Source organism: Microtus pennsylvanicus, chromosome 4, assembly GCF_037038515.1.
Source record: "Microtus pennsylvanicus isolate mMicPen1 chromosome 4, mMicPen1.hap1, whole genome shotgun sequence".
Classification (NCBI taxonomy): domain Eukaryota; kingdom Metazoa; phylum Chordata; class Mammalia; order Rodentia; family Cricetidae; genus Microtus; species Microtus pennsylvanicus.
Window position 1 is genome coordinate 128,639,712 of NC_134582.1, and position 27,509 is coordinate 128,667,220.

The 27,509-nt window shown below is 45.9% G+C and overlaps 1 protein-coding gene across 7 annotated transcripts in view; it reads right to left on the minus strand.

The window, feature by feature from the left end:
- Frmd4a (FERM domain containing 4A) overlaps window positions 1-27,509 on the minus strand; it is a 595,839-nt gene that overhangs the window by 116,577 nt on the left and 451,753 nt on the right. For all 7 annotated transcript variants that reach the window (XM_075970464.1, XM_075970460.1, XM_075970461.1 and 4 more), the window contains 2 exons: window positions 23,576-23,670; window positions 12,641-12,733 (listed from right to left, as the gene is read on the minus strand). In XM_075970464.1, coding sequence (XP_075826579.1) covers window positions 12,641-12,733; window positions 23,576-23,670 — 188 coding nt within the window. The remainder of the gene's footprint in view (window positions 1-12,640; window positions 12,734-23,575; window positions 23,671-27,509) is intronic.

The window sequence follows — 27,509 nt, forward strand, 5'->3', positions numbered from 1 at the left end:
AGGAGGAGGAGGAGGAGGAGGAGGAGGAGAAGGAGAAGGAGAAGGAGAAGGAGAAGAAGAAGAAGAAGAAGAAGAAGAAGAAGAAGAAGAAGAAGAAGAAGAAGAAGAAGAAGAAGAAGAAGAAGAAAATGCTATGGCCATTCATCACCACAGCACACTCTGATAGGGATTCTGGGGAGGAAGCCAAGGACCAGGGATCTAATCTCACACACTTAGGACATGTCACATAACTGTACTGAGATTCTCTTTCTTCAATTGTGAAGGGAGGAGGACTGAGAGGAGGGGAAGGAATAGAAGGAGCAGAAAAAGGAGGAGCAGAGTGGGACTCGATGGATCTCATGTAAGAAGTCTTTTTATGTTTAGATACTGGGATTAAATTTTAACTAAAACATGCACCACCACCTGCCACTGCCTTCTCCACTGCAGCAGCAATCCAAAACTGTATTTCGTGTACACACCTGTAACCCCAGCTATGGGAGTTCCAAGCAGAAGGAATGGGAATTCACAGCCATCCTTAGCTACCTAGCAAGAGTTTGAGGCCAGTCTAGGCCACGCTAAACCTTGTCTCAAGAAACAAAACAGCAAAAATCCCTCCTCACGAGCGATGGACCCAGGCTAGGCAGGCCAGGCTCACAGCCCTCTTGCCCAGACACTAAGTGAGTGATGTCATCAAATGCGTGAAGAGCCTGCTGTGGTGACTGCGGTGCAGATTCAGGGACATGTGCTAGTGACCCTGGTGTCACGTGTCACACAGAGATGTGCAGGTTGCCTCCATCAATAGACATCGACAGTTTGCCACAAAGTCAGAGGTGCAAAATTCCAAAGGATTAAAAACTGGTCTTCACTTGCGAAGCCTATGAGAGGGGGCTGGTTGATCTCTAGCTACCCTGTCCCCTTAGCTCCTGCCCGCAGCTTTGGGAGCAGGTGTTTTAGATGGTGGGGCCCTGAAGTCGTAGGTTGTGCAATGGTCTCAGGAGAATGTGTAGTACTTTAGGAATTGAAACCTGAAACACAGTGGCAGATTTTACATCTTGAAATTATGTTAAGTGATTTAATTTTAAAGTCTGAACATTCATGCTTTGATTGTGTGTGTGTGTGTGTGTGTGTGTGTGTGCACATGCGAGCGTGCTTACGGGCATGCATGTGGAACTCAGAGTACTTGCACAGTCAATTTTCTCCTACTGTGTATGTCCTGGGGATTGAACTCAGGTCGCCATGCTTGGCAGCAGATGGCCCACTGAGCCATCTCTTCGAGCTTATTAATTTTTAATTAAAAATTATATGTGAGCCTGGTGGTGCTGGTGACACATGCTTTAAATCCCAGCACTTGGGAGGCAGAGACAGGTGGATCTCAGTGAGTTTGAGGCCAGCCTGGTCTACAGAGTGAGTTCCAAAACAGTCAGAACTGTTAGACCAAGAAACCCTGTCTTGAAACTCTCCTTTCCTTCCAAAAAACATTCTGTCTGATGTGTATGTGTGTTTGTGCATGCACACCTGACATGGTGCACACTTGGAAGTCGGAGGATGCCCGTGGGAGGTGGTTACCAAAGTCTCGTCGTTTACAAAGTCTCCTTGGCAAGGGCAGTGAGAATAACAGCGAGTGGGAAGAAGGGAAGAGGAAAACTGGGGGGAAAAGAGAAGAATAAGCATGATAAAGATATGGAGATGCTTGTAGAAGTAAGCTATCTCATACTCTACATATTTAGACTCCAAATTATTCCATAGTGGAAAGGTCACTGTTAGCCTTAGAAGGGTTCTGTTGTTTTTCTGGTCCTTAGGGTCCAACTAGACAGTGACTTTAACTGTTTCCTGTTTTAACATGACGCATGGTGACAGTGGGGTAACGACTGGATTTGCAAATATGAGACTCCACTCCTGGAAGTTTATGTCAGCTGAGAAACCCCTCGACAAGGTGTACATGTGGCCTTTTGGATCAGCCTGCTTCTGTGACTCTGTTGGAGCTTCAGAGTACCCTACAGAGACCATTTCCTTAGCTCCTGCTTATCCCCCTCCCCCAGCGCTCTTCTGGGATGCTCTTCATGCTCCCCACCCTCAGCCCCCCGTTTTCTCCAGAAGAATATTGTACGAGACTCCAACACCCTACTTCTGCCTCCCGTGCTGTAGTAAATGAGGCGGCAACATTGCCGAATCTGGCATCTACATCCGTTTTTATAGATCTCTACTATCTGGCAGGAGAGTCCGAGGAGGCTGCAGAAATAACAAGCATATTCTGGGATGGAAGGGGGAAAAAAATCCTCCTTTTGACAGAAACTGGAAAGCAGTCTCCTGTTAACCTTTATCACCAAGACAACAGCCCGGAAGATCCTGGAAGCTCTGGGCCTGTCATGCTTTTGTTCATAACCTTGGACATTTAATTCATCCTGAACTTTCTATCTATGCTAAAGTGACATGCTTGGATAAAAACAGACCTGAGACATCTCCATTCACACCATGGGCAGGCAGCAGACCGAGGAGATTTCTGGGGAAATGGGAACAGTTGATGGTTTGCTTGGAAAGTTGAGATTATTTTTTTTTCTTCTAAAAAAAAATTGGTTTGGTTCCTTGCTTTTATGAGCATCTGGTTTGTGGTCCTCTGTGGCAGTAGGTGGCGCTGTTGCTTCTTTTTAACTGCCCTTATAAGGAAGGAACCACTTCCCCAAACACTTTACAAAGAACATTCTGGGTTCCTAGGGAATCCCAGGGAAATGAAAGATGGATCCTCCACTGCAAGGGGCTGTGAGGCAAACCCGAAGTCTGTTCTTTTCTAGCCGCATCTTTACAATGCACAAGTGTCTGGCTCCAAAGTCAGCCAATTCATAGTAAGTCAGAGCTAGTGATTCATGGCAATCATGACTGACCGGCCCAAAGCCAGGCCTCCACCACCTCTGTTGACTCTTACAGGCTACCACCATCTCTCCTCTCACGTCCCCTGCTCTTCTGCCCAGAGACATAGTCAAGATGATGTGGGAAAGTCCATTGGTTTGAAAATACATCAGAATCATTCAAATTAGCCAATCCCAAGCCTGCTTACTCAGCTCATCAGTTGCATTCCTGAGAAACCATAATAGAGGACATTGCCTATACTTTCCCTCCACACTCTGCTCCCTTGCCCTCCGAGGTGCCCCTGCCTACACAGCTCCAAGTGGCATTACACCTTCTCTTGGGGGCTGTCACGCGCTATTTTTCAGTGCTTGATCTGTTGGCTTTATCATATTCGAATAACAAAATGAACAGCTGTGTGTAAATGCGCGCGCGCGCATGCGCGCGCGCGCGCGTGTGTGTGTGTGAGTGTGTGTGGAGTCAGAGGGAAACTTGATGCAGTTGTTTCTCTCCTTCCATCACGTGGGTTGCAGGGCTAGAACTCACATCTTCAGGTCCAAAGGAAACCCCATTTCCCCAAATTCTGGTGGTCAGACAAAAGCCAGCATTCCTCAGGAGCTTGTGAAGCTGGTTCCCTCTACCAAAGGAGCAACTCCCTTATCACTGGCTCTGGACAAGTGGGCATCAGTGGTACCCATTAGCATTCCAAAACACATGCTGGCCTCCAGGCTCTCTCAGTATCACAAGTACCTGTTACACAGTTCAGAGTCCATGCTGGCATCCTGACTCTTCTCAGCTTCCCGTTACCCACTCCTTCCCCCAATAAAAACCACCAAAAAAAAAAACCAAAACACACAATAAAACAAAAATACTTCAACTCATGGCCTTCCTTCCCATGGCTACTCATTTCTCCTTATATTCCTGTTATTTCAGCCACTCTCTCTCTCCTTCTTTTTCTCTTTATCGCTTACTCTTCCCCATCCCTCACGGTCAAGTCCAGTCTGCTAGCCATGTTCAATATACCACTCACTTCCTCTCTCTGCTCTGGACTCTCCCAGATGCCTCTGGCTCTTTTCTCCCTCACATCTCCTCCTCTACCAACCACACCTTGGAGTGGCTGTCTCATCAGTTTATACAGCAGCCCTACCCCCACCCCCCCACCCCCACCCCCCCACCCCCACCCCGAGCCATCTCCCCAGCCCACTGAGTGTATATCTTCAGATAAGTTACCTCCCATATTTAACTGAAATAAGTCTCAGTGCTTCTTTCTCAGCTGGAAGCAACAGTTCTCTAGGCTGAGGTCAAAACTAGCCAAGATGTCTGTAAGAGCCACGCCAAACTCACAGTCGCTCAAAGGAGCCCCTGCTCGGAGTATTTTATCCCAGTCTAGGTAGGGGTCTGGGCCCCATGTTCATCAGTTGGAAGGCTGTGCATCAAGACCTGAAGCCTTGGGGAGTCACACCCCTTCTTTATAGCACGTGCAAGCTTCTGAGGGCAACACATGCATGGGCTGTCTGGTCAGATGGCAAGAGTCACGTCTCTGCCAGGTCCCTGCCCCTCTGCCTCTCTCGCATCCACCTCTCGGCACTTGGGATTCACTGAAGATTTACAGCAAGTGTTAATTAATCGGGCCAGTGATTTCATTCCGTAATGAACACAAACGTCACATTTGGACACTGACTTTTAGGGGGAAAACGGGGGCGATAATAACGAGAACATGCGGTGGATTCCTACAGCCAAGCGCCTCCGATGCTTACAATTTCAGAGGCTTTAAGTCTTAACTGGGCACCCAGCTGAATTAAGGCAAGGTCTGGTTAGCTGGGTGCCTCATTTAGGATCCATGCCACCATTGTTCTTGTGAGGGACAAGGAAGCAGCAACCATTGTTTCAATCAGGGAAAGAGACATCCTGAGGGCCAAAGGATCATCGTCTAGATAATAGTTTCCTGTGGGCCCTTGTTGTCCTTTTTCTATTGTTCATTTATTTCAGCTTGCTGTTTATAGAACTGGAGGTTTGAAGACATGAATCTAATCAATTTATTCTCTTACGAACACAGTGGATCTAATCTATTTATTCTCTTATAAACACAGTGGCTAAGTGGGGTTATTTAGCTGAATATACTATTCAAGGAACAGTGCTGCAGGAATTATTCCAAGCACAAACCTGGGCCAACAAAATGCATAGACTTCCTTGGGTATATAACTATATTTTCCTCCAATTTTTTTTTCTTGACCCACTTATTAGGCTCAGTCTCAAGCTGCTTGAACTTGGCTTACAACAGCCAACAATGGCTGGTCACATAGTGATTAGCATGTAATCAGGGGAGCAGGCAAAAGTGAAGCCAAACAGGTAGATAGAGGTAGGCAGACCATAAGAAACACACTACTGAAAATGGGGGACCATTAGCATTGAGCACCTCTAGAGAGATGCTCATGGCAACACACAGGGGAGAAAAGAGGAGGGCGAAGATCAGAGGCAGAGCTTAGAGAGATTGAAGGTCTGGGAGGAGCTTATGGAGGCCTGAATTCAGCCAGTGGAGTGTGCTTGGTAGGTGAGGAGTAAATCTGAGATGCAGAAAACGTACAAGTAGCAAAGAGAAAGAAAGGCACAGGTGGGAAAGAGGAAGTGCTGTTGGTTGACTCTTAGGGATCTGGCTTGAGGAGTTGGGGAGGTACCTGAGTGTCAGTTACAGCGATAACGAGTTGCCATTAAATGACATGTGTGTTAGGGGCAGAAACATGACATCAGTGGGTTCAGGCTGCATTTGGGTGCGTATCTGTAGTCGCAGAAAGGATGTGGGAATAGAGTTCAGGCCTGGTGACAGAGATCGGAGTTGTCAGTGAAGGGAGGGGATTGGCAGCCAGGGGTGAGCATGAACCCACATGCTGGGAGAGCAGAGGGAGAGAGACAAGCGAGGCAAACACCGGCATGAAAGAATGACAGTAGAGCCAGAGGGGACAGATCGAGGTTGAACACTCAGCAAGGGCATCGTCACCGGCAGCCAGAGCCACAGAGTGCCACTCCAGAGGGGCACCAAAGAGTGAGCGTCTGAAATATGCAGGTAGTGTCCTCCAGGGACCTCGGGGTATACTGGAAGCAGGGATGGATGGCTACAAATGGGAAGGGGAGAAAGCAGAGACCCATCTTGCTGAGCAGTTATATGAGCCAAGTAGAGAGAGAGCAAAGGTAGGTGCACCACACGAGAGTATTTCCTCAGGTACCGAGGTAGCATGTGGTCTTGAGGAGGAAAAAGCTGGGGCGAAGTAGCTGAGAGATAAAGATCTCTGGGGGCGGGAAAGGGCTGGGACGGAAGCATGCATCACTTCTGTATTACTGGATGATGAAGTAAGAGTCACTCTTCTTCTGAGGGATGTGTGTATGTGTGTGTACATGTGTGTAATGCATGTGTCTGCACACACATGTATATGTGTATATATAATGTGCCTGTATGCATATGTATTTGTATGTCTGTAGATATGTATGTGTATATGCCTCTATCTGTCTATCTATATGTGTGTTTTGCATGTGTGTATGTTTTTGTTTATGTGTATGCATTGTACATGTGCACGTTTATGTGTATACAGCAGAGGCTAGAGGAATCTACGAAGCTGAAGCTGATATAATCGAGTCTGTGAAAAAGAAGTAGGCCGATGGGCTGCACTCACGTTGGCTTTTGTTTTCTCTGACAAATCCTAAGTGACAGCGTCTTCTTCCAGCGATGGGGACATCGTTAGGAAAGCATTAAAGCACAAAGGAGTTCTTAGGTGCAGCTCACCTAGGGGAGAATCCGCCTTCTCTCTCAGGGAGCATAAATGGCTGGGTTTGTTAGGGTGCTGTGTGGACAGGACTGAAAAGCGGGAGCTCAGATCACAGCATGTGTGTAGACTCCCATGGCCAGTGCCAAGGTGACAGCCACCTGGAGACACTGATGCAAGAGCTGATGTGACAGCAGACAGGGCCTGAGTTCAGGGAGGACAGAGGAGAGGGAAGGGTGTCAAGAGGTTTCGCAATAGATAACCCGTGTACGTAAAGCCAGGAAGAGGAGTCGGGGAGCTCAGGACTTGCAGTCCATGCAAGAGGATGAATAACGGCATCACAGATGCTGTGGGACCACCGGAGCTTAGGGGAGAAGAGAGGAGGAGTGGGCCAAGTATATATTCTTTGGACCTGAGGAGTTCGAAGCACTAGGAGGAAACTAAATATAGAAACATGGCATCTTTCAGAAAAGCATTTCCATGGGAACTGGAAAGAAAGGAATCTTCTGCTGTCTGGCATGAAGGACTGTATGTATACAGGACTAGCGGTGAAGGGTTGACAGGATGGCTCCGTGGTTGAGAGCACTTGCTTTTACAGAGAACCCAGCTTTGGTTCTTAGTACCAATATCAGGTAGCTCACAACTGCCTGTAACTCCAGATCCAAGGGATCCAAAGCCTTCTTCCTGCCCCTGGGAGCACTGCACTGAATGTGGTGTGTATACAGACGCCCCCTGCCCCCTCCCACCACACACACATACACACACGCACACACACACACACACACACACACACACACACACACACACACAGAGAGAGAGAGAGAGAGAGAGAGAGAGAGAGAGAGAGAGAGAGGAGAAAAGGGTTGATCCTAAGTGGAATTTGGAGAGGAAAATAATTCTTTGCATGTGGGTTCATATGTGCACATGTGTGAAGCCCACATGTGTGTATTTACCCGTGTGAGCATTCATGCAGGCCAGCAGTCACCTCCAAGTATCTTCCTCAATCACTTTTTCTACTTCATTTTTGGACAGAGTCTCTCACTGAACCTGATACTTGCCATTTCTGTTCACAGGTCCCCAGAGCCACCTGCGCCTGCCCCTGTCCCCAGAGCTAAGTCATATAGGGCTTGTCAATGGATACTGGGGTCTGAACTCAGTTTCCATGTTTGCCCAGAGAGCTGTTTACCCACGGAACCACCTGCACCAGTCTGAATTATTTTTCTGAGACCCAGTCTCACACTGTAGCTCAGGATGGCCTTGATCTCAAAACAATCCTCCTGCCTTAGCTTCCCTAGTGCTAGGATTACAGGTATGAACCACCAAACTCCCATTGGGAATTTCCGTCTAAGAAGTATTCCCTGAGATTCTCACCAAGGCCAACTGAAAGTGCCCTTGGCAGGAGCGTCATTTCCAGCTGTAGATCCCGAGTGGATACAGTGTAGCCTTTTGGCTAGTCTGACTTCCAGTTCTTTCTGCTGCTAGCACCTACTCAATGTTTCCAGCTTCCTTGTCACTGGGTTTAGGCAGAGAAAATAGCTTGAGGGTAACCTGAAAATGTAGGACACCCTAAGGGACCTCAAAACTCAATGCTTTGCTACCGGGGTTTGAGTCCCCAAGCCTACAAATGACTGACTGGGGTCTGTGAACTTGGAAAATGCCATTGCATAATTTTTTTCCTCCTTAATAATGTTGACCTTACCCTAGTTTTAAAGTGTACATGACTTGTTGTGTATGTTCGTGTGACTGTTCATATGCGTGGGTGCACATGCGTGTGTGTTTGTGGGCCAGAGGTCACCTTCCAGTGTCATTCCTCAGGAGCTGCCAACCTGATCTTTTGAAACTGGTCTGGAAATCATCAAGTAGGCTGTCTGACTGGTTGGAGATCCCAGGGGTCCCCCGTGTCTTCCTCTGTAGTGCTGGGCTTACAGGCATGTGCTATCATGCTATTTTTTTTTTAAGAAGAATTCTGGGAATCTAACTTGGGTAGGTCCTATAAGCTTTATTGACAGAGCTATCTCCTTAACCATACACATATCCCCCCCCCCTTTGAGACAGAGCATATGTAACCTTGGCTAGCCTAGAAACTTATGTAGACCAGGTTGGCCTTGAACCCAAAGAGACTCACTTGCCTCTGCCTTCCTAGTGCTGGGATTAAATGCATGACCCATCATAAACATTTTCTTTTTCTTTTTTTAAGAAAATGAAATAATTTACTAATTGCTTATACCTTGGTACAATAGAAATAATTCTATATTGGGATGAGTTTATCATTGTAGGGATGGGGCCCAGTTTATTTTTTTTTTGATTTATTTATTTATTAAGGATTTCTGCCTCCTCCCCGCCACCGCCTCCCATTTCCCTCCCCCTCCCCCGATCAAGTCCCTCTCCCTCATCAGCTCGAAGAGCAATCAGGGTTCCCTGACCTGTGGGAAGTCCAAGGACCACCCACCTCCATCCAGGTTTAGTAAGGTGAGCATCCAAACTGCCTAGGCTCCCCCAAAGCCAATACGTGCAGTAGGATCAAAAACCCATTGCCATTGTTCTTGAGTTCTCAGTAGTCCTCATTGTCTGATATGTTCAGCGAGTCCGGTTTTATCCCATGCTTTTTCAGACCCAGGCCAGCTGGCCTTGGTGAGTTCCCAATAGAACATCCCCATTGTCTCAGTGTGTGGGTGCACCCCTTGCGGTCCTGAGTTCCTTGCTCATGCTCCCTCTCCTTCTGCTCCTGATTTGGACTTTGAGATTTCTGTCCGGTGCTCCAATGTGGGTCTCTGTCTCCTTTCATCGCCTGATGAAGGTTTGGGGCCCAGTTTCAAAGCGTGTAATCGCAAGCATATCAAATGACAATTTGGAGTCCTGGTTGTGCATCTGATAGGGCTTGAACACTTTAAATCCTTTTTCTACAGTGTTCCGTGACTGTTGCCATGTCAGAACTGTGCGGCTTCTATAAAGAACTATGGCTCTCCATATGCCAGTTAGGTTTTTAATAAAGTTAAGGTACTTGAAAGACTGACAAATTGAATGCATATTGTGTAGCAGTAAGCTGTAGGTTGGTCGGACTTACATACAGCTCATCAATGTCTGAAGACCTTTGGAACTAGAAGAGCTGCTTTGGGAAAATTATTCTCCAGATTGGGAGCTGGAATAATTATTTCAAAATGAATCACAATGCACAGATTTCTAGGACATATGTTAGCAATTGTACACAGATTGGGCCAGGCAAATGGCTTGACGAAGAAAGTGCTATGCCAAACACGTATGGCAACCTGAGACTGAGCCCTAGAAGTGACTCCACAAAGCTGCCCTCTGACCTCTGACCGTATCTGCACTGTGACATGCAAGCACACACACACACACACACTGATAATAACAATGGCAATAATAAGCTGTATATAAATTGAAATGTCTTTGTACCAACTCTCAGCACAAACAATAAAATCTCAATTATGGAAAAAAAAGCTGTGGGAAGGAGGGGGCACCCAACATGTGGCCAAGAATATGCCTCCACCTACGATTATAGGTTAATGAACCAACTCTTGCCTACTCCTATCTTCCCCCTCACTGGAATTGTTAGTCTTTGTTTTATAAGGTCATTTCCCATTCATCTGAGACACCATTAGAGAGAATATGGCATTGAAATCATTCCCATCAGTAATGGAAATAGCTGAGATTAGCTCTGATATCCCTGCAGCTGTTAAGCAAATCAAAAAGGCATTAACCGCAAGTTGAAATTTACTCCACCAGCTGAGGTAAAGACACACACTCCAGCCTGTTAAATGGACCCTTTAGCGCTTTTGCTTGAGACTTGCTGAATGCTGGTTGTGAGTCAGGACCACCAAGTCTAGAACCGTAGCCCTGCGCTCTTCATGGAGAGATGAGTTCAAGCCCCTTGCATCCCACTCCTGGTTCCATGAGTGTGTTTAAGAGGAGCAGGGCCTGTAGACTTCACAAAGTGGCCGTTTTGCATGTGAAAACTGAGGATGCAGCATGGTCGTTAGCAAGCTCAAGGTCCTGGGTTCAACCCGCAGTACCAGAATAAGAAATTAAAACAAACCCAGCCCTTCCTATCTCTGCAGGAATGTTGATGGCTCTAAGTTGGGTGCTCAGCGTCGTGTGCCTGGGAGCTCTAGCTCCTGGCTGTGCTGCTCCTTTGCATTTTAACTCTCCTCTGGCCTGCTACACCCCTTTGCTAACAGATGTGACCAGTCCTAGGGTCTTCAGAGGACAGGGCAATGGTTAAACCTAAAAAGCCCTTTATTAGGGGCAGGAGAGAAGCCTGTTCAAAACACTTGTCAAGCTTGCTCCCTGGAAACAACATAAAGGTGAAAGAAGAGAATCAATTCCAAAAAGTTGTCCTCTAACTTCCGCATGCATGCGGTGGCGTGTATGTGTTCACACATACACATCAAGATCACACATACAGTAACAATGATAAAGTAAAAAAAAAAAGTGTTACATGGGGCTGGGAAGAGAACTCAATCATGGGGCTGAGAAGGGATCAGCAAGGTGCTGGCTTTGTAAGCAGGAAGACCTAACTGTGAACTCCAAAACTCATATTTTAAAAAATCCAGGCATAGTGGCACATTTTTGTAACTCAACACTGGGAAGCAGAGACAGGTGGTTCCCTGGGGCTTGCCGGCTAGCCAGCCTGGCCTGCTTTGCAAATCCCAGCCACTGAGAGATTGTAAGGTGAATAGTGCTCAAGGAATGATGCGTGAGGTTGTTTTCTGGTTTCTACGTGCACATGCATACATGTAAACACACACACACACAAATCACGTCACTACATCACAAATACAATTCCCACGTTACGTCGAGTAAAATCTGTTCAAACAGGGAAGCGCACACTGTATTTTTCCTTTTGCGTATGTGCATGAATGTTTGCATGTGTCCACGAAGGTGGAGGCTAGAAGTTGACCTCGGATATCTTCCTTGATTGCTCTCCTCTTTATTTACTGTGTTGATCTCAGAATTCACTAATTCAGCAAGTCTAACTAGCCAGCTTGGCCCAGGGACTCCCTGCCTCGGCCTCTTGAGCACTTGTACTATAGGCAAGTCTCTGTTTCTGTCTCTGTCTCTCTCTCTCTCTCTCTACTATCTCTCTCTCTCTCTCTCTCTCTCTCTCTCTCTCTCTCTCTCTCTCTCTCTCTCTCTCTCTTTCATACACACACACACACACACACACACACACACACACACACACTGGGGATTTGAACTCTGGTCCTCAAGCTTAAGCTGCAAGTGCTTCATCCACTGATCCATCTCCTCAGCCCTCTGACATTTTTTTTGATCACTTTACCCTTCCTTTCCAGAAGGGCATTTCAACCAGTCCTATCTGAGATAAATCCGCACATTTCAAGGGACCCCAGTGGCACTTAGGACAGAAGCAACAGTCACAGAAGCTTCTTATGGAGCTTCACGAGGCACCAGAACAAATCCCAGGACTTGTGACACGATACAAGACTCAGTTTACTTTGAGATGTGTGACTCTCTCCCTCTGCTCCCCCCAAATAAACTTTATCTTCACTCCACATGTATCCTCACACAGACATGCAAACCTGTAGCCACTGCACACACTGATGGGCCCAGAGAAGTCATACCTGACTTTTCATCTTCTCAGAATGTAGTTGTGACCTTTGTCCCTAACCATAGACCAAGAGATACTTGATCTCCCTCTTCCTTTGAGTCTCTTCATCCTTCCAGACTTTTCTGATAAAGAACACAGAAGCCTCCTACGCAATGTGCTGGCTTGGTGGGAGCCTAGCCAGTCTGGATGTTCACCTTCCTAGATATGGACGGAGGGGGGAGGACCTAGGACTTACCACAGGGCAGGGAACCCTGACTGCTCTTTGGACTGGAGAGGGAGGGGGAGAGGAGTGGGGGGAAGCGGAGAGGGGTGGGAGGAGGGGGAGAAGAGTGGGAGGAGGGGGAGGAAAATGGGAGGCTGGGAGGAGGTGGAAATTTGTTTTTTTTTTCTTTTCTTTATTCTCCTTTTATCAATAAAAAAAAGATTTAAAAAAAAAAAAGAACACAGAAGCCAAAGCAGGGATTCCAGGAGTGCCTACCTTACACAGAAGTACAGAACAACAGGTCCAGACTTTTTGGGGAAGTCGTGCTCCAGGACTCTCCGATCTAGTTGAAGCCAGTTCAAGTGTCCCCTGGAGAAAGGAGAGGCAGCTGGTTAGGTTGTTGGACTGTGTAGGTCTTCAGACATGAGGGTCTCTGCAGAGCAGAACCCACTGGGTTGTAGGCACGCAGGGGATCTTGAGTCCTTCCTGGTATTTCAGTAATGGATGAACACTCAGAAATTCTCTTGGGGAAAGTGCTGAGAAAACTGCTGTATAGCGGGGACAGGACATAAATCATGAAGCCAAGATGAGAGCTGATGCCTGTTTCCTATGACCACAGCTCTCTCTTGGCCTCAGTTCCCTCCCCACTCCTTGGGGTATGTACTTTTTCTATAGAATTCAGAACACGCCTTAATAACATGCTAACAATCCTCACATCATCCTACTGGAAGCAGTTGGGCTGCCATATGAACCACACTTTCTCTTTTTTATGATAGTAAACTATTTATTTAATTATTATGTATACAATATTCTGTCTGTGTGTATGCCTGCAGGCCAGAAGAGGGCACCAGACCCCATTACAGATGGTTGCTGGGAATTGAACTCATGACCTTTGGAAAGCAGGCAATGCTCTTAACCTCTGAGCCATCTCTCCAGCTCCTGAACCACACTTTCTTTTTTTTTTTGATTTCCGAGACAGGGTTTCTCTGTAGCTTTTGGTTCTTGTCCTGGAACTAGCTCTTGTAGACCAGGGTGGCCTCGAACTCACAGAGATCTGCCTGCCTCTGCCTCCCGAGTGCTGGGATTAAAGGCATGCGCCACCACCGCCCGGCTTGAACCACACTTTCTTAAACGTAAACCTACACAGGATCAAGCCATCATCCCATTTCTAGGGTTCACCCTTCCTCTCTACAAAAGGAGGCATTTGTCGACACAAGGCCTCTTCCACACGCGTTCACAGGTACTGTATATGAAAAGACTCTAGCATGGCCCAAACCTATCCCAGGGTTTTATCAACAGAAGAATGAGTGAATGACGGTATAGCGCCCCAACGGAATACTATACAGCGATGAAGAGAAAGTGCTGCTGCTGTAAGCAGTGACATAGGTGAGCCTTAGCATAATGAAGCTGAATGGAAGAAGTTTTAAATGAAAGCTTTAAAAAAGTACAAAATTGTTTGCTCCAATATGTTGTTGTAAGACTCTTCCAAAATTTCTTCTTTTATGTATGTATGTGTGTGGGGTGTATGTACAAGAGTGTGTGTGTACTACACACATGTGTAGTACGAATGCATGCTCATGTGTGGGTGTGTAGGCCACAGGCTGATGTTAGGTGTCTTCCTTAAATACGCCCCTTTCTGTACTGCAACAGGGTCTCCCACTTGCATCCAGAGCTCAGTACTTGGCCTAGTTTAGCTAGTCAGCTTGCTTCAAGGATCCTAGCTCCACTTCTTTTTTTTTTAAATTTATTTATTTATTAAAGATTTCTGTCTCTTCCCCGCCACTGCCTCCCATATCCCTCCCCCAATCACCTTGGATTATCGGTGAACCTTGATGGCTGCCCAGCATTCACAAGCTTCTGGGGATCTGAACTCTGGCCTTCATATTTGCATTCCCATGAGCCACCTCTGCAGCCTCTTAGATTTGGTTTATGATATCTCCTAAATACAAGAGAGGGACTGACAGGAGCCAAAGGCCAGTTGTCTCTGCATCTCCCAGGGCTAACAGTAGACGCTAAACAATTTCATTGTTGTGTTAAGGAAACAAATGCAGGGCTGGTGAGATGGCTCAGAGGTTAAGAGCAATGGCTGCTTTGTTCAGAGGTCCTGAGTTCAACTCCAGGCAACCACATGATGACTCACAACCATCTATAATGAGATCTGGTGCCCTCTTCTGGTGTGCAAGCACACATGCAGGCAAAACACTACATATGTAACACATAAATCTTTCTTAAAAAAGAAGACAAATGCATCAATTTTACAATGTGTCCCAGAGAGCCATATTCTTTATGCATATGTGTTCTCATGCATATATGTGAGCTCACGTGTGTGGATTCACATTCATGTATGTGTGCATATGCATGCCCAAAGCTTATGTCAGATGTCTTCCTTAAGTCCTCCCACTTTATTGAGACAGGATTTCTAGCTGAACTCAGACTCCCACTTCATTGAGACAGGATCTCTAGCTGAACTCAGAGCTTGCTGATTCCAGCTAGTCTAGTAAGCCACCTTGCCCCAGGGTTCCCCTATCCCTGCCTCCCAAGGGCTGAGCATAAAGAAAGTCTCCTTGCTTGCCCAATTTTTACTTGGGCTCTGAGGGATTTCAATTTTGGTCCTCATGCTTGTGGAACGAGCACTTTATCCACTGAACCGTCTTCCCAGCCTGAAATCCATTTTCTTAGAAATCAGTGACTGTCACTAGGTACAGCCAATGCTTCTGCCCCAGGTATGAAGAATTCATTCTGCTTACCCAGTCTGAGACCCAGGCCCTGCAGTATCATTTGTACTGTGGTGGGGAGGGGGCAGGGGTGCAGCAAGGAGGACCGAAGTGCCTAGCCCCTTCCGGAACAGCACCGTTCTTTTCTATTTATTAGTGCCACACACAGAAAGTCACGCGCCAATGCTTCTCTGGTCCCTTGACATAAGGTGCTGCTGTCTGCTGTGATGTGTGACAGTGGTGTGCTCGTCTCAGAGGCTGTCATGAGCACTAAATGTCAAGCTCCCAGAGGCAGCTATGACAGCCCAGGCATGGCAGGCTGGAGCCACTGACTTTCGCTGTCCTGCCGTCTGGTAGTTAATGGGTGGAAACCCCACGCTCAGTTCTAAGTAAATTATGTTCCCAGAGCTGTTACTGCTGGTTCTTATTCCCAAGATAAGAAACTGCTTTGGAACTTTGTTTTTAAATAGTAGTAGATATACATGTGACTTCTGCTAGGTTCTCTGCAGATGCCTCAGCCAATGCCATGCGTCCTGTGTGAGGAAGAACACAGAGCACTGCAGACTAGGGCACACTTTATGACCCAGCATGCACTAGGGCACACTTTATGACCCAGCATGCCTGGCGATGGGTCACAGGTGTGCAGCCAACAAGCCATTCATTCTTGAGCTAAATCTGACTCCTGAACCTGCACCAATGAAGCAGTTCAGCTAACTGTGACACAGGCACTCAGACGCGGCTTAGTTGATAAAATGCTTGCCACACACATGACGGCCAAGTCTGACCCATAGCACCCACAGAAAAAGGCAGGTGTGATGGGGTGCTCTTGGAACCCCAGCTTTTGAGGGAGGCAGAGGCTGCAGCGTTCCTGAGCATTGCTGGATATTTATTCTTGCCTAATTAGTAAGCTTCAGGCCAATGACACTTGGATCAAAGCAGGGGGATAATGTTCCTGAGATTGTCTCCTGGCTTACACAGACACACACATGCACACACAGATACACATGTGCACACACATACAGAAGAAACGCCGATACAGGAAGTGAAAAGTAATACTCCTTAGTTGACCTTTTAACCACTGAGCCATCTCTCCAGCCCCCCCTTAGTTGACCTTTTATGTTCTCAAACTAGGACTGTAGCCTCGTGGTGCCCGCGGCCCCTCTAAAGTGTAAGCAAACTTTTCTACGCAAGCATTTGTGGAAGAGAAGAAACGTAAGTCTCCGATGAAAACATAGTGCGAGAGCCCCTCATTTTCTTAACAGGCATGGGAAAGGACATTCTAATTGCACTTGCACAATAATGGCTAACCTGCTTTGTCCCTCAAATGTCTAAACACTCCTTAAAAGTTTCCCTTTTCCTGAAGACATGGATATTCAATTATACCATCTGATGAGCGAGTCACAAGATTGGGGACAGGAGACAGAAACTTAATTGCAGTGACAATCATCACTTCAACTTGCGGTATGTTTGATTGCTTATTTTGACTGAACTTATTTAGTGTTTGGCTTTTGGGGAGGAATCCTTTGTCTTCTCTCAGTTATTAACTTAAAATCAACCACACTGAACTTCATAGAAGAGAAAGTTGGAAGGACACTTCCAACTTTCAATGCATTGGCACAGGAGATCACTTCCAAAATATAGCCCCAGTAGCACAGACACTGAGAGAAACAATTAATAAATGGGACCTTCTGACACTAACTGAGAAGCTTCTGTAAAGCAAAGAACATGGTCACCAAGACAAAAACAGCAGCCTACAAAATGGGACTTCACCAGCCCCACATCAGACAGAGGGCTCATCTCCAAAATATACAAAGAACTCAAGAAATTGATCATCAAAAGAACAAATAATCCAGTAAAAAAAATAGGGTACAGACCTAAACAGAGAACTCTCAACAGAGGAATCTGAAATGGCTGAAAGACACTTAAAGAATTGCTCAAAATCCTTAGCCATCAGAGAAATGCAAATCAAAACAGCTCTGAGATTCCATCTTACACCTGTAGGAATGGCCAAGATAAAAAATACTGTTGAAAACTTATGCTGGAGAGGTTGTGGGGTAAAGGAAACACTCTTCCATTGCTAGTGGGAGTGCAAACTTGTACAGTCGCTTTGGATTTCATTATGGCTATTTTTTTTTTAGAAAATTAGGAAACAACCTACTTCAAGACCCAGCAATACCACTTTTGGGTATATAATCAAAGGATGGTCAATCATACCACGAGGAAATGTACTCAACTGTGTTCATGGCAGCATTATTTGTAATAGCCAGAACCTGGAAACAACCTAAATGCCCCTCGACTGAAGAATGGATAAGGAAAATGTCGTACATTTACACAATGGAGTACTTCAGGTGGAAAAGAAAAATGACATCTTAAAATTTGCGGGCAAATGGGTGGATCTAGAAAACATCATATTGAGTGAGGTAACCCAGACAGACCCAGAAAGACAAATATCATATGTACTCATTCATAAGTGGCTTTTAGACATAAAGCAAAGAAAAATCAGCCTACAATTCATAATCCCAGAGAATCTAGACAACAAAGGGAGACATACGTGGATCTAATCCACATGGGAAATAGGAAAAGACAAGATCTCCTGAGTAAATAGGGAGCATGGGGATCATGGAAGAGGGTAGAAGGAGAAGGAAGAGGAAAGGAAGGGAATGGAGAAAAATATATTGCTCAATAAAAACAATTTTAAAAATATTAAAATTTTAGAATTAAAATAGTAATGCAAGTATTTCAAAAATAAAATGTAAAAATTACTCTCTCTAAGCGGAAGCCATGTTGGGTGGATGAAAATCTCAGTTATGCTAAACAGTTTCTTCTTTCCAGTTTCTTTCTTCTGTCCAGTTTCTTCTTTGTGGTGCTCTATAAGCCCATCGCCTTGAGCACGCTGGGAAAGTACTCATGCTAAACCGCTGGCCTTCCTGTCTTCACCCCCAGTTTACAGTCTCTATACAGATGGGAATACTAAATCTGAACTCAGGAGCCGATTCTCAAACTGTTAGAAACAGTGCCTGGAAGGCAGCCCTTCCTCAAGGTCTTAGACCCCTGGCATATGTCAGTCGCTATTGGTCCCTGGTAGTCTAAGACCAAGTAGAACTGGTCATTCTTGGATCTGGGTTAAGGGGACAGGATGAAAAATTCTGACATTCGAGGTCCTGGAACAGGACTTTTGAACTTGGCTGTGTACATCAGAACAGACTGGAGATCTCTGAAGAAAAGAACAACTCAATTTAAAGTGCCTGGGTCCTTTCACTATCTCGCCAGTATGGGAAGGAGTCCTGGCTCCAGCCACGCGTCAGTAAGCTTTCTAGGCTGGAGAGGTGGGAAAGTGGCTAAGAGCACGTGTGACTCTTTCAGAGGCCCAGGTTTGGTTTTCAGCACACACACGTTTGCTCATAACTATCTGTAACTCCAGTTCTTCAAGGCATGTGGCACACATACACAAATGCAGGAAAATATTCACACACTCACACACTCACACACACACACACACTCACACACACAGACACACTCACACACACAGACACACTCACACACACACTCACACACACACTCACACTCACACACACACTCACATGCACTCACACGCACACTCACACTCACACACACACTCACACACACAGACACACACTCACACACACACGCACACTCACACACACTCACACACACACACATTCACACACACACTCACACACACAGACACACTCACAGACACACTCACACACACACACACACACTCACACACACTCACACACACACACACGCACACTCACACACACACACACACAGACACACACACACACGTGCACTCACACACAGAAGCAAATACGTCTAATTTTTACAGCATTATTTAAAGATCAAATTTCTCCCAGGGCCTTTGCTTCAGAAAGTCTAAAGCTGTCCAAACTGCCCTCACTTGCCAAGTTCATCACAACTGGGAACACTGAAAGCTGAACACCACCTGCAGTTCTCTTTATTTGGACAGAGTTGGTGCAAATCAAAAGTTACTAAGTGCAATTGAATTCTAGAGCAGGGGAAAAATCCTCCTAGGCAACCCGGTGATATTCGAGAAGCCCCCATGGCTTAGTTCATCTAGCAGTGGTGTGACATCATCAATTCCCAAGACGCTGACGTGGGGCAAAGCTGCATGGAAGGTGAAGGTAGTCTGTTCTATCATTGTGACTCTTTATAATTATTTTCAAAGAAAAGGCTTCAAATAAAATATCAATGCTGTAAAAACTGTTTGCCAGCAACATTCAGTGTTTGTGGGCATAAGTTTTATATTGTTGACTCAGACTTTGTCAATAAATACCAATGATGTGGGGACAGAAGGCTAGGGAAACTTCCCATTTCCTGCCTGCATTTATTTATTTATTTACTTATTTCCTCCCTCCCTCCCTCCCTCCCTCCCTCCCTCCCTCCCTCCCTCCCTCCCTCCCTCCCTTCCTTCTTTTCCTCAGGGTTCCATCTAGGCCCCACAAGATGTCAGAATTAACACTGAAGGTTGGCAGACAACTTCTCCCTAGGAATTATATATTCTACTAGACACCCCCGCTGCTCCAGGGAGGGTCAGTGCTGCCCCTTGAACTTATGCATGGGGATATTATCTGCTCTGGGCTGGTGATTCCTTTGCCCTGAAGCACTAACTCAGTTTCTCCTGTCTCTCCACACCAAGTGACACCTAACACAGAGTGGCTTGCAGCTTGCACCCACTTTGCAGATCTGAATCTTGCTGGAATTGAGTTAGGTAATAGGCAGATTCACATATTTTACCACGAGCTGCCACAGACCAATGACAATACTACTGTAGCTTTGTGTATGTGTGTGTGTGTGTAAAACAAAGTATAGTATGTGCACACTCATATATGTACAAACACCCTGGGGGCACATATGTCCGATGTGAATATAGTTATTAAAAAATTTCATGTTGAGATGAGGATGTAGCTCAGGTGTTACGGTACTTGTGCACGAGGTGCTGAGTTTGGTTTCTAGCAACACACACACACATGCACACACCAGCGCACACACACACAGGGTGGGAGATGCCATGTTAGTGTTACTTGGCATGCAGAGGCAGAGGAAAAACTGGTATACTTTTGGACATAGTAATCACCAACCCCAGAGCAGGTCACACCTCCAAGCACAAGGTTCAAAGGGCAACCTTTGTTCTTCCCTTTCTCAAAAGGAAAAGGAGAAATGTTCTGATTACCACAGAGGCCCAGATAATCAGATAATCCAGAGAATCAGGAGAGCTCAGCTCCCAACTGCATAGGCCTGTAGGACGGCCCATTAGACTCAAGGGTGTGCACCTCCTGCCTTTGATGTGTGGCTTTCGCATCCTCCTCTTCCCTCGGGGAAAGACTGGCTTTCTATCCTTTCATCCTTCCAATCATTGCTCTTGGCTAGGGCCATCAGGGCTGTGGTCTGTAACCTTCAGCACACAGACAACTTCTTCCTCTCTGGTCTAAGATAAAATGTTCATTCTTTGACTCTTGTTGACTCTGAAGGGAGGTCTAATTGGGACCGTCCAGAGTTCATGGACTCTTTGAATTGAGTAAACTTACTTGGGAAATGGGAACAATGAGCCTATGATTAATTGAGGCTTACGGTTTCCTTCTAATCAGTGGGGACGGCACAGAGAGTAATTAGGGGGTGAATGGGGCTTCTCCACAGAGAGGGTAGAGAACGTCTGTGTTTGTGAGACTCAGTTTGTCTAGATGTGCAGTTGTTGAAGTGATTCTTCTTTATTACCTACCAGAGGCTTTCTTGCCTGCACCTCCCAACCTGCTGGTGAAGGTGATTCTAGACCAGAGAAGGCTGGCCTGCCTGCCTCGCACCTCAGTGCCCTGTGGGCTCCATTCCCAGAGCTGACCTCATTCCCATGCGAGGAAGCTGATGCTTTGCCCTTTCCACTGCTTCTGTACACCCCTGCCCCAAACATCATGTGTGTTTGGTGCACGTGTGTGCGTGTGCACAGGTGTACTGTGTGTGTGCATGTATGAAATCAGAGAATAGCCTTGTGTTTTCTTACTCAGTTACTGTTCACTTTTCCCTTTCTTCCGGAAAGTTTTATTGATTTATTATTTTCATGTGCGTATGGCTGTGGATGTCTGTACTGGTCAGAACGCCTGGAGCTGGAGTTACAGGTGACAATCAGTCACCCTCTGTGGGTACTGGGAGCCAAGCTCAGGTCCTCTGGAAGAACAACATGTACTCTTAACTGCTGAGCTATCTCTCCAGTCTCCCCCCATAGCTCTCGAGACCACATCTCTTGCTGCTGCGTAGGATATGTAGGCTGGCAGGACAGTGAATCTACCTGACAATAAGAGTCAGTTTGTCTCTGAAGAAGAGATGATATGAATATATATTTTGTGTGCTTGTATATACAGCTAACAAAATCAAATTATTACTTTATTTTATGACAGCCTAATAGAAGTCTTTGCTTTAAAACTATAGGATTGTGCAGAAGTAAAATGAGTTAAAATTTTATTTAAGTGTGTTGGTTTCTGCCAACTGTCCATATTCTTTATCATAGGAAGGGAAACCCCTGCTAGAGGACCTTAAGGAGTGATTGGCACAGTTATCTGGCCAAAGGTTATGCTGTGGCTCCTGTTTGCTAAGGCGGATGTTGGTTGTTAGGTTTTCTGTTTTTGAGACAGGGTCTCTCTAGGAAGCACTGGCTGGCTTGGAACTCAGAGATCCGCCTGTCTCTGCCTCCCAAGTGCTGGGATTAAAGGTGTGCACCAGTATACCTAGCAAGAAAGGCTATTTTTAAATTGCCATTTCAAATGCTTGTGTGCAAAATTTCCATCTGTAAAATGTTCATGCCTGTCATTTCTATTGCTCTGAGCTTGCAAACGGTGGCAGAAGTTCCTTTTGGTGGATAGGAGACTGAAGACCATCCTCAGGTGGCCATGCTATTCCTACAAAAGCTGTAGGAAGCTGTGGAGGCTGCTAGGCTTTTCCAAAGCATTAGCCTGGAATCCTGCCTCCCCCTAAACAAAGAAGAGCTCACTTGTCTCTCTGAGCGCACAGCTGATTCTTGGCCGAGAGCATCCGTAACATTTGCACCTTCACCATGCTGGGGTTACAGATGTGTCCCCTAAGCCCAAGTTCTGGAGATTGAAGTTAGGCCCTCATGCTTGTATGTGGACAACTCATTGATTTCCAAGGTCAACCACAGTCATATACAGATACATATGTTCACTCTCCCACTGACCAGCACGGAAGTTGTCTAGTCTTGTTTTAGAACCCATCCTACCTTGACAGTCCCACCTCACTCCCGGGGTCTGGGTTGAACCCTGCTGTCCTACCCAGCCACTGACCTCACCCTGACTTTTGAGCATTTTAGGAAAACGTATCTATATTCCAAAGATACGTTTGGGGGTGTGTGTGGACATGAATACACACATAGAGGAGACCTCTTAGGGAACATTTGTTAAAAGTAGGTCATTGTTTTGTTTTATTTCCTGGTGCAGGGGATACAGAAGCAGAGTTTGAGGAACATGGGCAGACAGGGAAAGTGAGGGCAGGCTCTCCGAGACAGCTACTTCTTGTTCCCAGAGAATATTCAGAGGAGAAACTGTGGGAAGACATGGGGGTGGGTATTTAGACAGGTCCAATGGTGGGGGAAGGGAGGCCCAGGAACTGGCCTTTGTTTATTAGACCTCCATCCTTGGGCTTCTCCTGACCTGAATGCACACAGCTGTTGCTTTCCCTTTCTCTATGGTTTGATCTGTCTTTCCTGGTCCCACTCATTTCAATTGTTTGTGTCACGGAATTGTCGGCATCCGTAGGCAACCACAGACACCCCTGTTACAGCAGAACCAAGGGCCACGCACGTCCAGGAAAGTACCTCATTCCTCGACTTCATCCCCAGGCCTTAGCTTATTCTTATCTAAGCATGGACTGATCTTCACCGAAGTCTTTTGGCAACAATATACTAAGAGGAAAGAAAATAATTCAACGAGCCTATCCCTTCTTTTATTATAAAACATGACCCAAACTGCTGAAAGCAAACTTTACATCAGATGGGGGATATGAACTTTGATTTTGTATTCTCTATTTCAGCTTAGAATGTGAAACTGCCCAGCTATCATTTTTCACCCTGAATTTATCATCAACTCCACTTCCTGTTATTGTTTCTCCAATATTGGAGAGAAACATTTACTTTCCAGAAGTTTTCATTTAACCTTAATGAAAACCAAACCCACATAGATCTACTTAAAAAAAAATAAACATTTCAGTCTGAACATGAATCTACTTGATTATAAGAACGCTGACCTAATAATTTCATAATATTAGCATCTGTCTAATTATATCCTTTGGCTGCTCCAGGCATGATCACCGGTTTTTGAAATTCAGATGGTGAACTTGGACTAACCCCTAGCCCCCACGGGACCCGAGTGACCTGTAGCTCATTTTGCTGTCACAGCTGAGGGAGGGCAGTTTCCCATCCTGCTCTTTTGTGTGGACCCTGGACAGCACTTACGTCTCGTCCGTGAATGCTATTCCAAAGTATTCTTTTTCCTTCAGGTTAAAATGAGATGCCACGAGGTCAAGAAGCTCCTTGGCCAAAAGCTTGGGCTGGAAGAAGAAGACAAAGGGAAAAGATTAAGTCACGAGAGACGTTCACTAAAGCACGCCATCCACTTAGGCTCCTAGCAAGGTTCCCAGTGTAATATCTGAACACGCAGGCACACTCCATAAACACAAATGCCTGTTGTGAAATCCAAAGAGGGGCTTGGACGTGGTTCAGTTGGTAGAGTCCTTGCCTGGCACGAGTAAAGCCCTGTTTGACTCTTGGTGCAGGGTAAAATTGGTTGTGACAGGGAATGGCTGCAATCCCACAGGAAGTGGAGGTAGAAGGATCAGGAGTTCAAGATCATCCTCAGCTACATAGCAAGCTTGAGGCTAGCCTGGACTACATCACACACACAGAGACACATATACACAGCCAGCCAGCCAGCCAGCCAGACAGACAGCCAGACAGACAGACAGACAGACAGAGACATAGAGAGAAAGGGGAAAGGGAAAGGAGAGAGAGACAGAGGGAGAGAGGGAGGGGGAGAACAAGAGAATAGAGAAAGAAAAAGACTGAGAGACACTAGGGTACTGTTGTATAAAACAGCCAAGTCAGTGGTCCCAGGTCACAGATGGTGGCTTTGTAAGGTTGATTCTGTGAACAAACAGCACTCTTGGTCTTTAGTGGGGCTGTCCAGCCTGGGGACAGGAAGATGTCCTTTTTTAATGGACGTGTTTAGCAAACACAGGCAGACTCTCCTACTCTCAGGATGAGGTTATTCTCTGATACACCCATTGCAATCTGAAGATGCTGTTACGTCCAAATGCATTCAATATGAGTACCAGAGTTTTGCAACACAGTGCTACAGGTATGAGCTCAAGACGAAATGGTAAACTTAACGCCATGAGATTTATTTTATAACTAAGTTGCAAGTTTCTAAGTATGGGCTTGGAAGAGGACGACCTTGCCTTTCTGCACTGAAAGGTTGAACACACCTGCCACAGTGTGGCGACTTTTGCCTGGTGATCACGTGGATAACTGGGCGGCTCCCGCCTTCAGCATCATTAGAGGAGAAGGTAGAACATAGCCTGATGCAGGGAAAAGATCCAGATGCAACATTCACAGTACTGAATGCACATCGCTTTTGTACCATCGTCAAGTCCAACATCTGTAGGCCGAGCCATAGTGAGTCAGGAACTATGTCTATTCGCCGAGTGGTAGGCGCTGTTGTAAGCATTTTTTACACATCGTTTACCCTAACCATGAAGTTGTCTGTCGTACAAGGCAGAAACCAGCCCAGAGATCAGGCAGCTGCTTCTGCCTCCTCCAGACTCTAGGACCAACAGTTCTGCAGTGAAAATCTCCTAGATGCACATGGGTTTGAAGTGATGTAGCACTTCCTCCCCTGCTAGTTAGAGATCAGTGGGAAACTCAACCTAGATGAACCAATGGCATCTAATGTTCCTTACTTCCATTCCCATGGCACTGTACAAGCTGAGGCTAAAGCAGCAGGAAATTCAAGACTGGAAGTCAAAACTTCCTTCGTTAATAGGAAGAAGTCTACCCTGAGAATGCAGAGGGGTGCACGTGGCATGTCTCAGAACTTTGCGAATGGATTAGGAAAGATGCCGCAAGGTTGAGTTGTGAGCTTGAACACATGCTGGGGGATGCTGTGGGCTCCGCTGCCCATGTGACTATTCGTCCCAGAAGATGCTGGGCTGCGTGTAATTTATGGGTTGTAATGAGGCAGCGGGCCAACTGCTTTTAAAATGTAGCGGATCATAATTTGTCCATCAGAATGACTGCAATCTCTTTCAAAGTATCCACGGTCTATCTGTGATGTTTGCTGTTTCTGCAAGTATTTTGAGCTGGGCACTGTAGTACACACCTGTAACTACAACACTTGGAAGGCTAGGGTAAGAGGAATGGGGATTCGAGGCTAGCCTGTGCTACACAACAAGATCATATCTTAATATCATTTTTTTTCAATTTAGGATTATCTTTTTGACTTGCTCTAGAAGTATGTTTTAGATTCAACATCCTTGCCAGCAAGATCTCTTCCAGCACTCAGAAAGGATTTAGAATTTTTCAAAAGTCACTTGAGGTCAAGTCTAGTGGGTAGAAAGTCACTTGAGGTCAAGTCTGGTGAGTGGACAGAGACGAGGAGTGGGTGGGTTCACTGGGTCAGTCTGGTATTAGAAAATGAAGTGAGACTGAAAAGCAGTTGCTGTGGGTTCTTGTGAACTATGGTGAGGTGACTAACCCATTCTTAAAAAGGACAGCACTGAGATTTCTCTCTCTTTGGGAATGACGTATTAAGGCTATTTGAATGCCCTTGCTTGGCGTGGCGATTTGAATGGGGGATGTTGCCCAGAGACTGGTTGGCAGTGCTGTCGGGAAGGTTATAGTACTTTGAGAAAATGGAACCTTGCTGGGGGCACACATCATTGGAGGTAGACTTTGAGGTTTTGTAGCCATTTCCTGTGTGTATAAATTGTGATGTCTCTGCTTCATGACTGCCAGGCCAGCCTCATGCTCCCACCACCACGTCTTCTCCATTACGATGTACTGTGCCTCCTGTGATCCCAAATCAACTCTTTCTTCTCTAAATTGGCTTTTTGGGTTTTTTGTTTTGTTTTTGTTTTTGGTCAGAGCATTTTATCACAGCAATGGAAAGTAACAAATACAGTTGGAGAAGCAGACATTTACCCAGGAGGAGGAAGGTGCTCATTAGCTACAGAAATGGTTGGGAGAAAATGCAAGTCAGGGTATAAGAAGGGAGCCAGGGACGTGTGGAGGGCAAGGCACATGATTAACAGGTGTTGGGTACTTGTGCCCTTTGCCAGTGAAGCCCTTTGAAATGACAGAAAGGGACACATGGAACAACTTCAACTGACCATTGTAACATTCACATCTACTTTATACGGCCATGTCTTAGAAAGGATTCTCTGAGGCATTTTTTGCTCCTCTGTCCCAGACACAATTCTGAGAGCTTCTGCATACGACATCATTATCTAAACAACAGAGGACCATCCCCCTGCCAGTCAAGACTTAGAGTCAGCAGATAGGCTCTGCTTGGTCTCAGCAAAGCCAGAATTGGAAACAAAGTCTGGACACACACAATGGAACATTCCTCAGACTCAAAGAGGAACAAAATGCAGATATAGGCTACGTGAGTGAACCCTGAAGACAGCTAACTGAAAGAAGCCGTAAAAAAGATGAATGCCTTTTGTCCTCTCACTTGTGAAGACTAAGATCATGTGATTTCACAGGGGTTGCGGGGGGTGGGGGGAGAGGACGAGGAGCTTAATGGTTGCAGAATTTCTGCTTCAGATTCTGACAAAATTTTGGAAATGGTGGTGAATCTTCGATAACATGGTGCATGTAGTTAGTGCCCCTGAATTGTATGTTTACAGATGTTTAAAATGGTAAATTAATGTTGTGCATAGTTAGCCCAGTTTAAAAATAAAAAGAAACAAAACACAAGTCCTAGCTTGTCTCAAAGTGGTACTCTTCCTCTGCATTCTGCCTGAGTTTACTACTTCCTGGGTAAGAAGTCCAGCATCGTTTGTCTCGAAGGACCTGCTTAGGGCTATAGCGCTGCGGCTAAACCCGTACACTGGCACCACAGACTTACACAGCAGCACTGTGCACTTAGTTAACGTGAGTCTTCTGCTGATTTTCAAGTCTCAAAGCTTTGGAGATGACTTGATGTACTGAACAATGGGTGCTCTTTGAGAGATGTGTAGGGTCTGACTTTAGCCCCTCTAAGATGACACACTCCTGTAATTTCACCTGTCTTCCCAAACCCTTTTTTATTTCTTGTATTTTATTTTATTTTATTTTTTAAAATGTTTTCTTCATTATTTATTATGTATACAGTATTTTGTCTGCATGTACA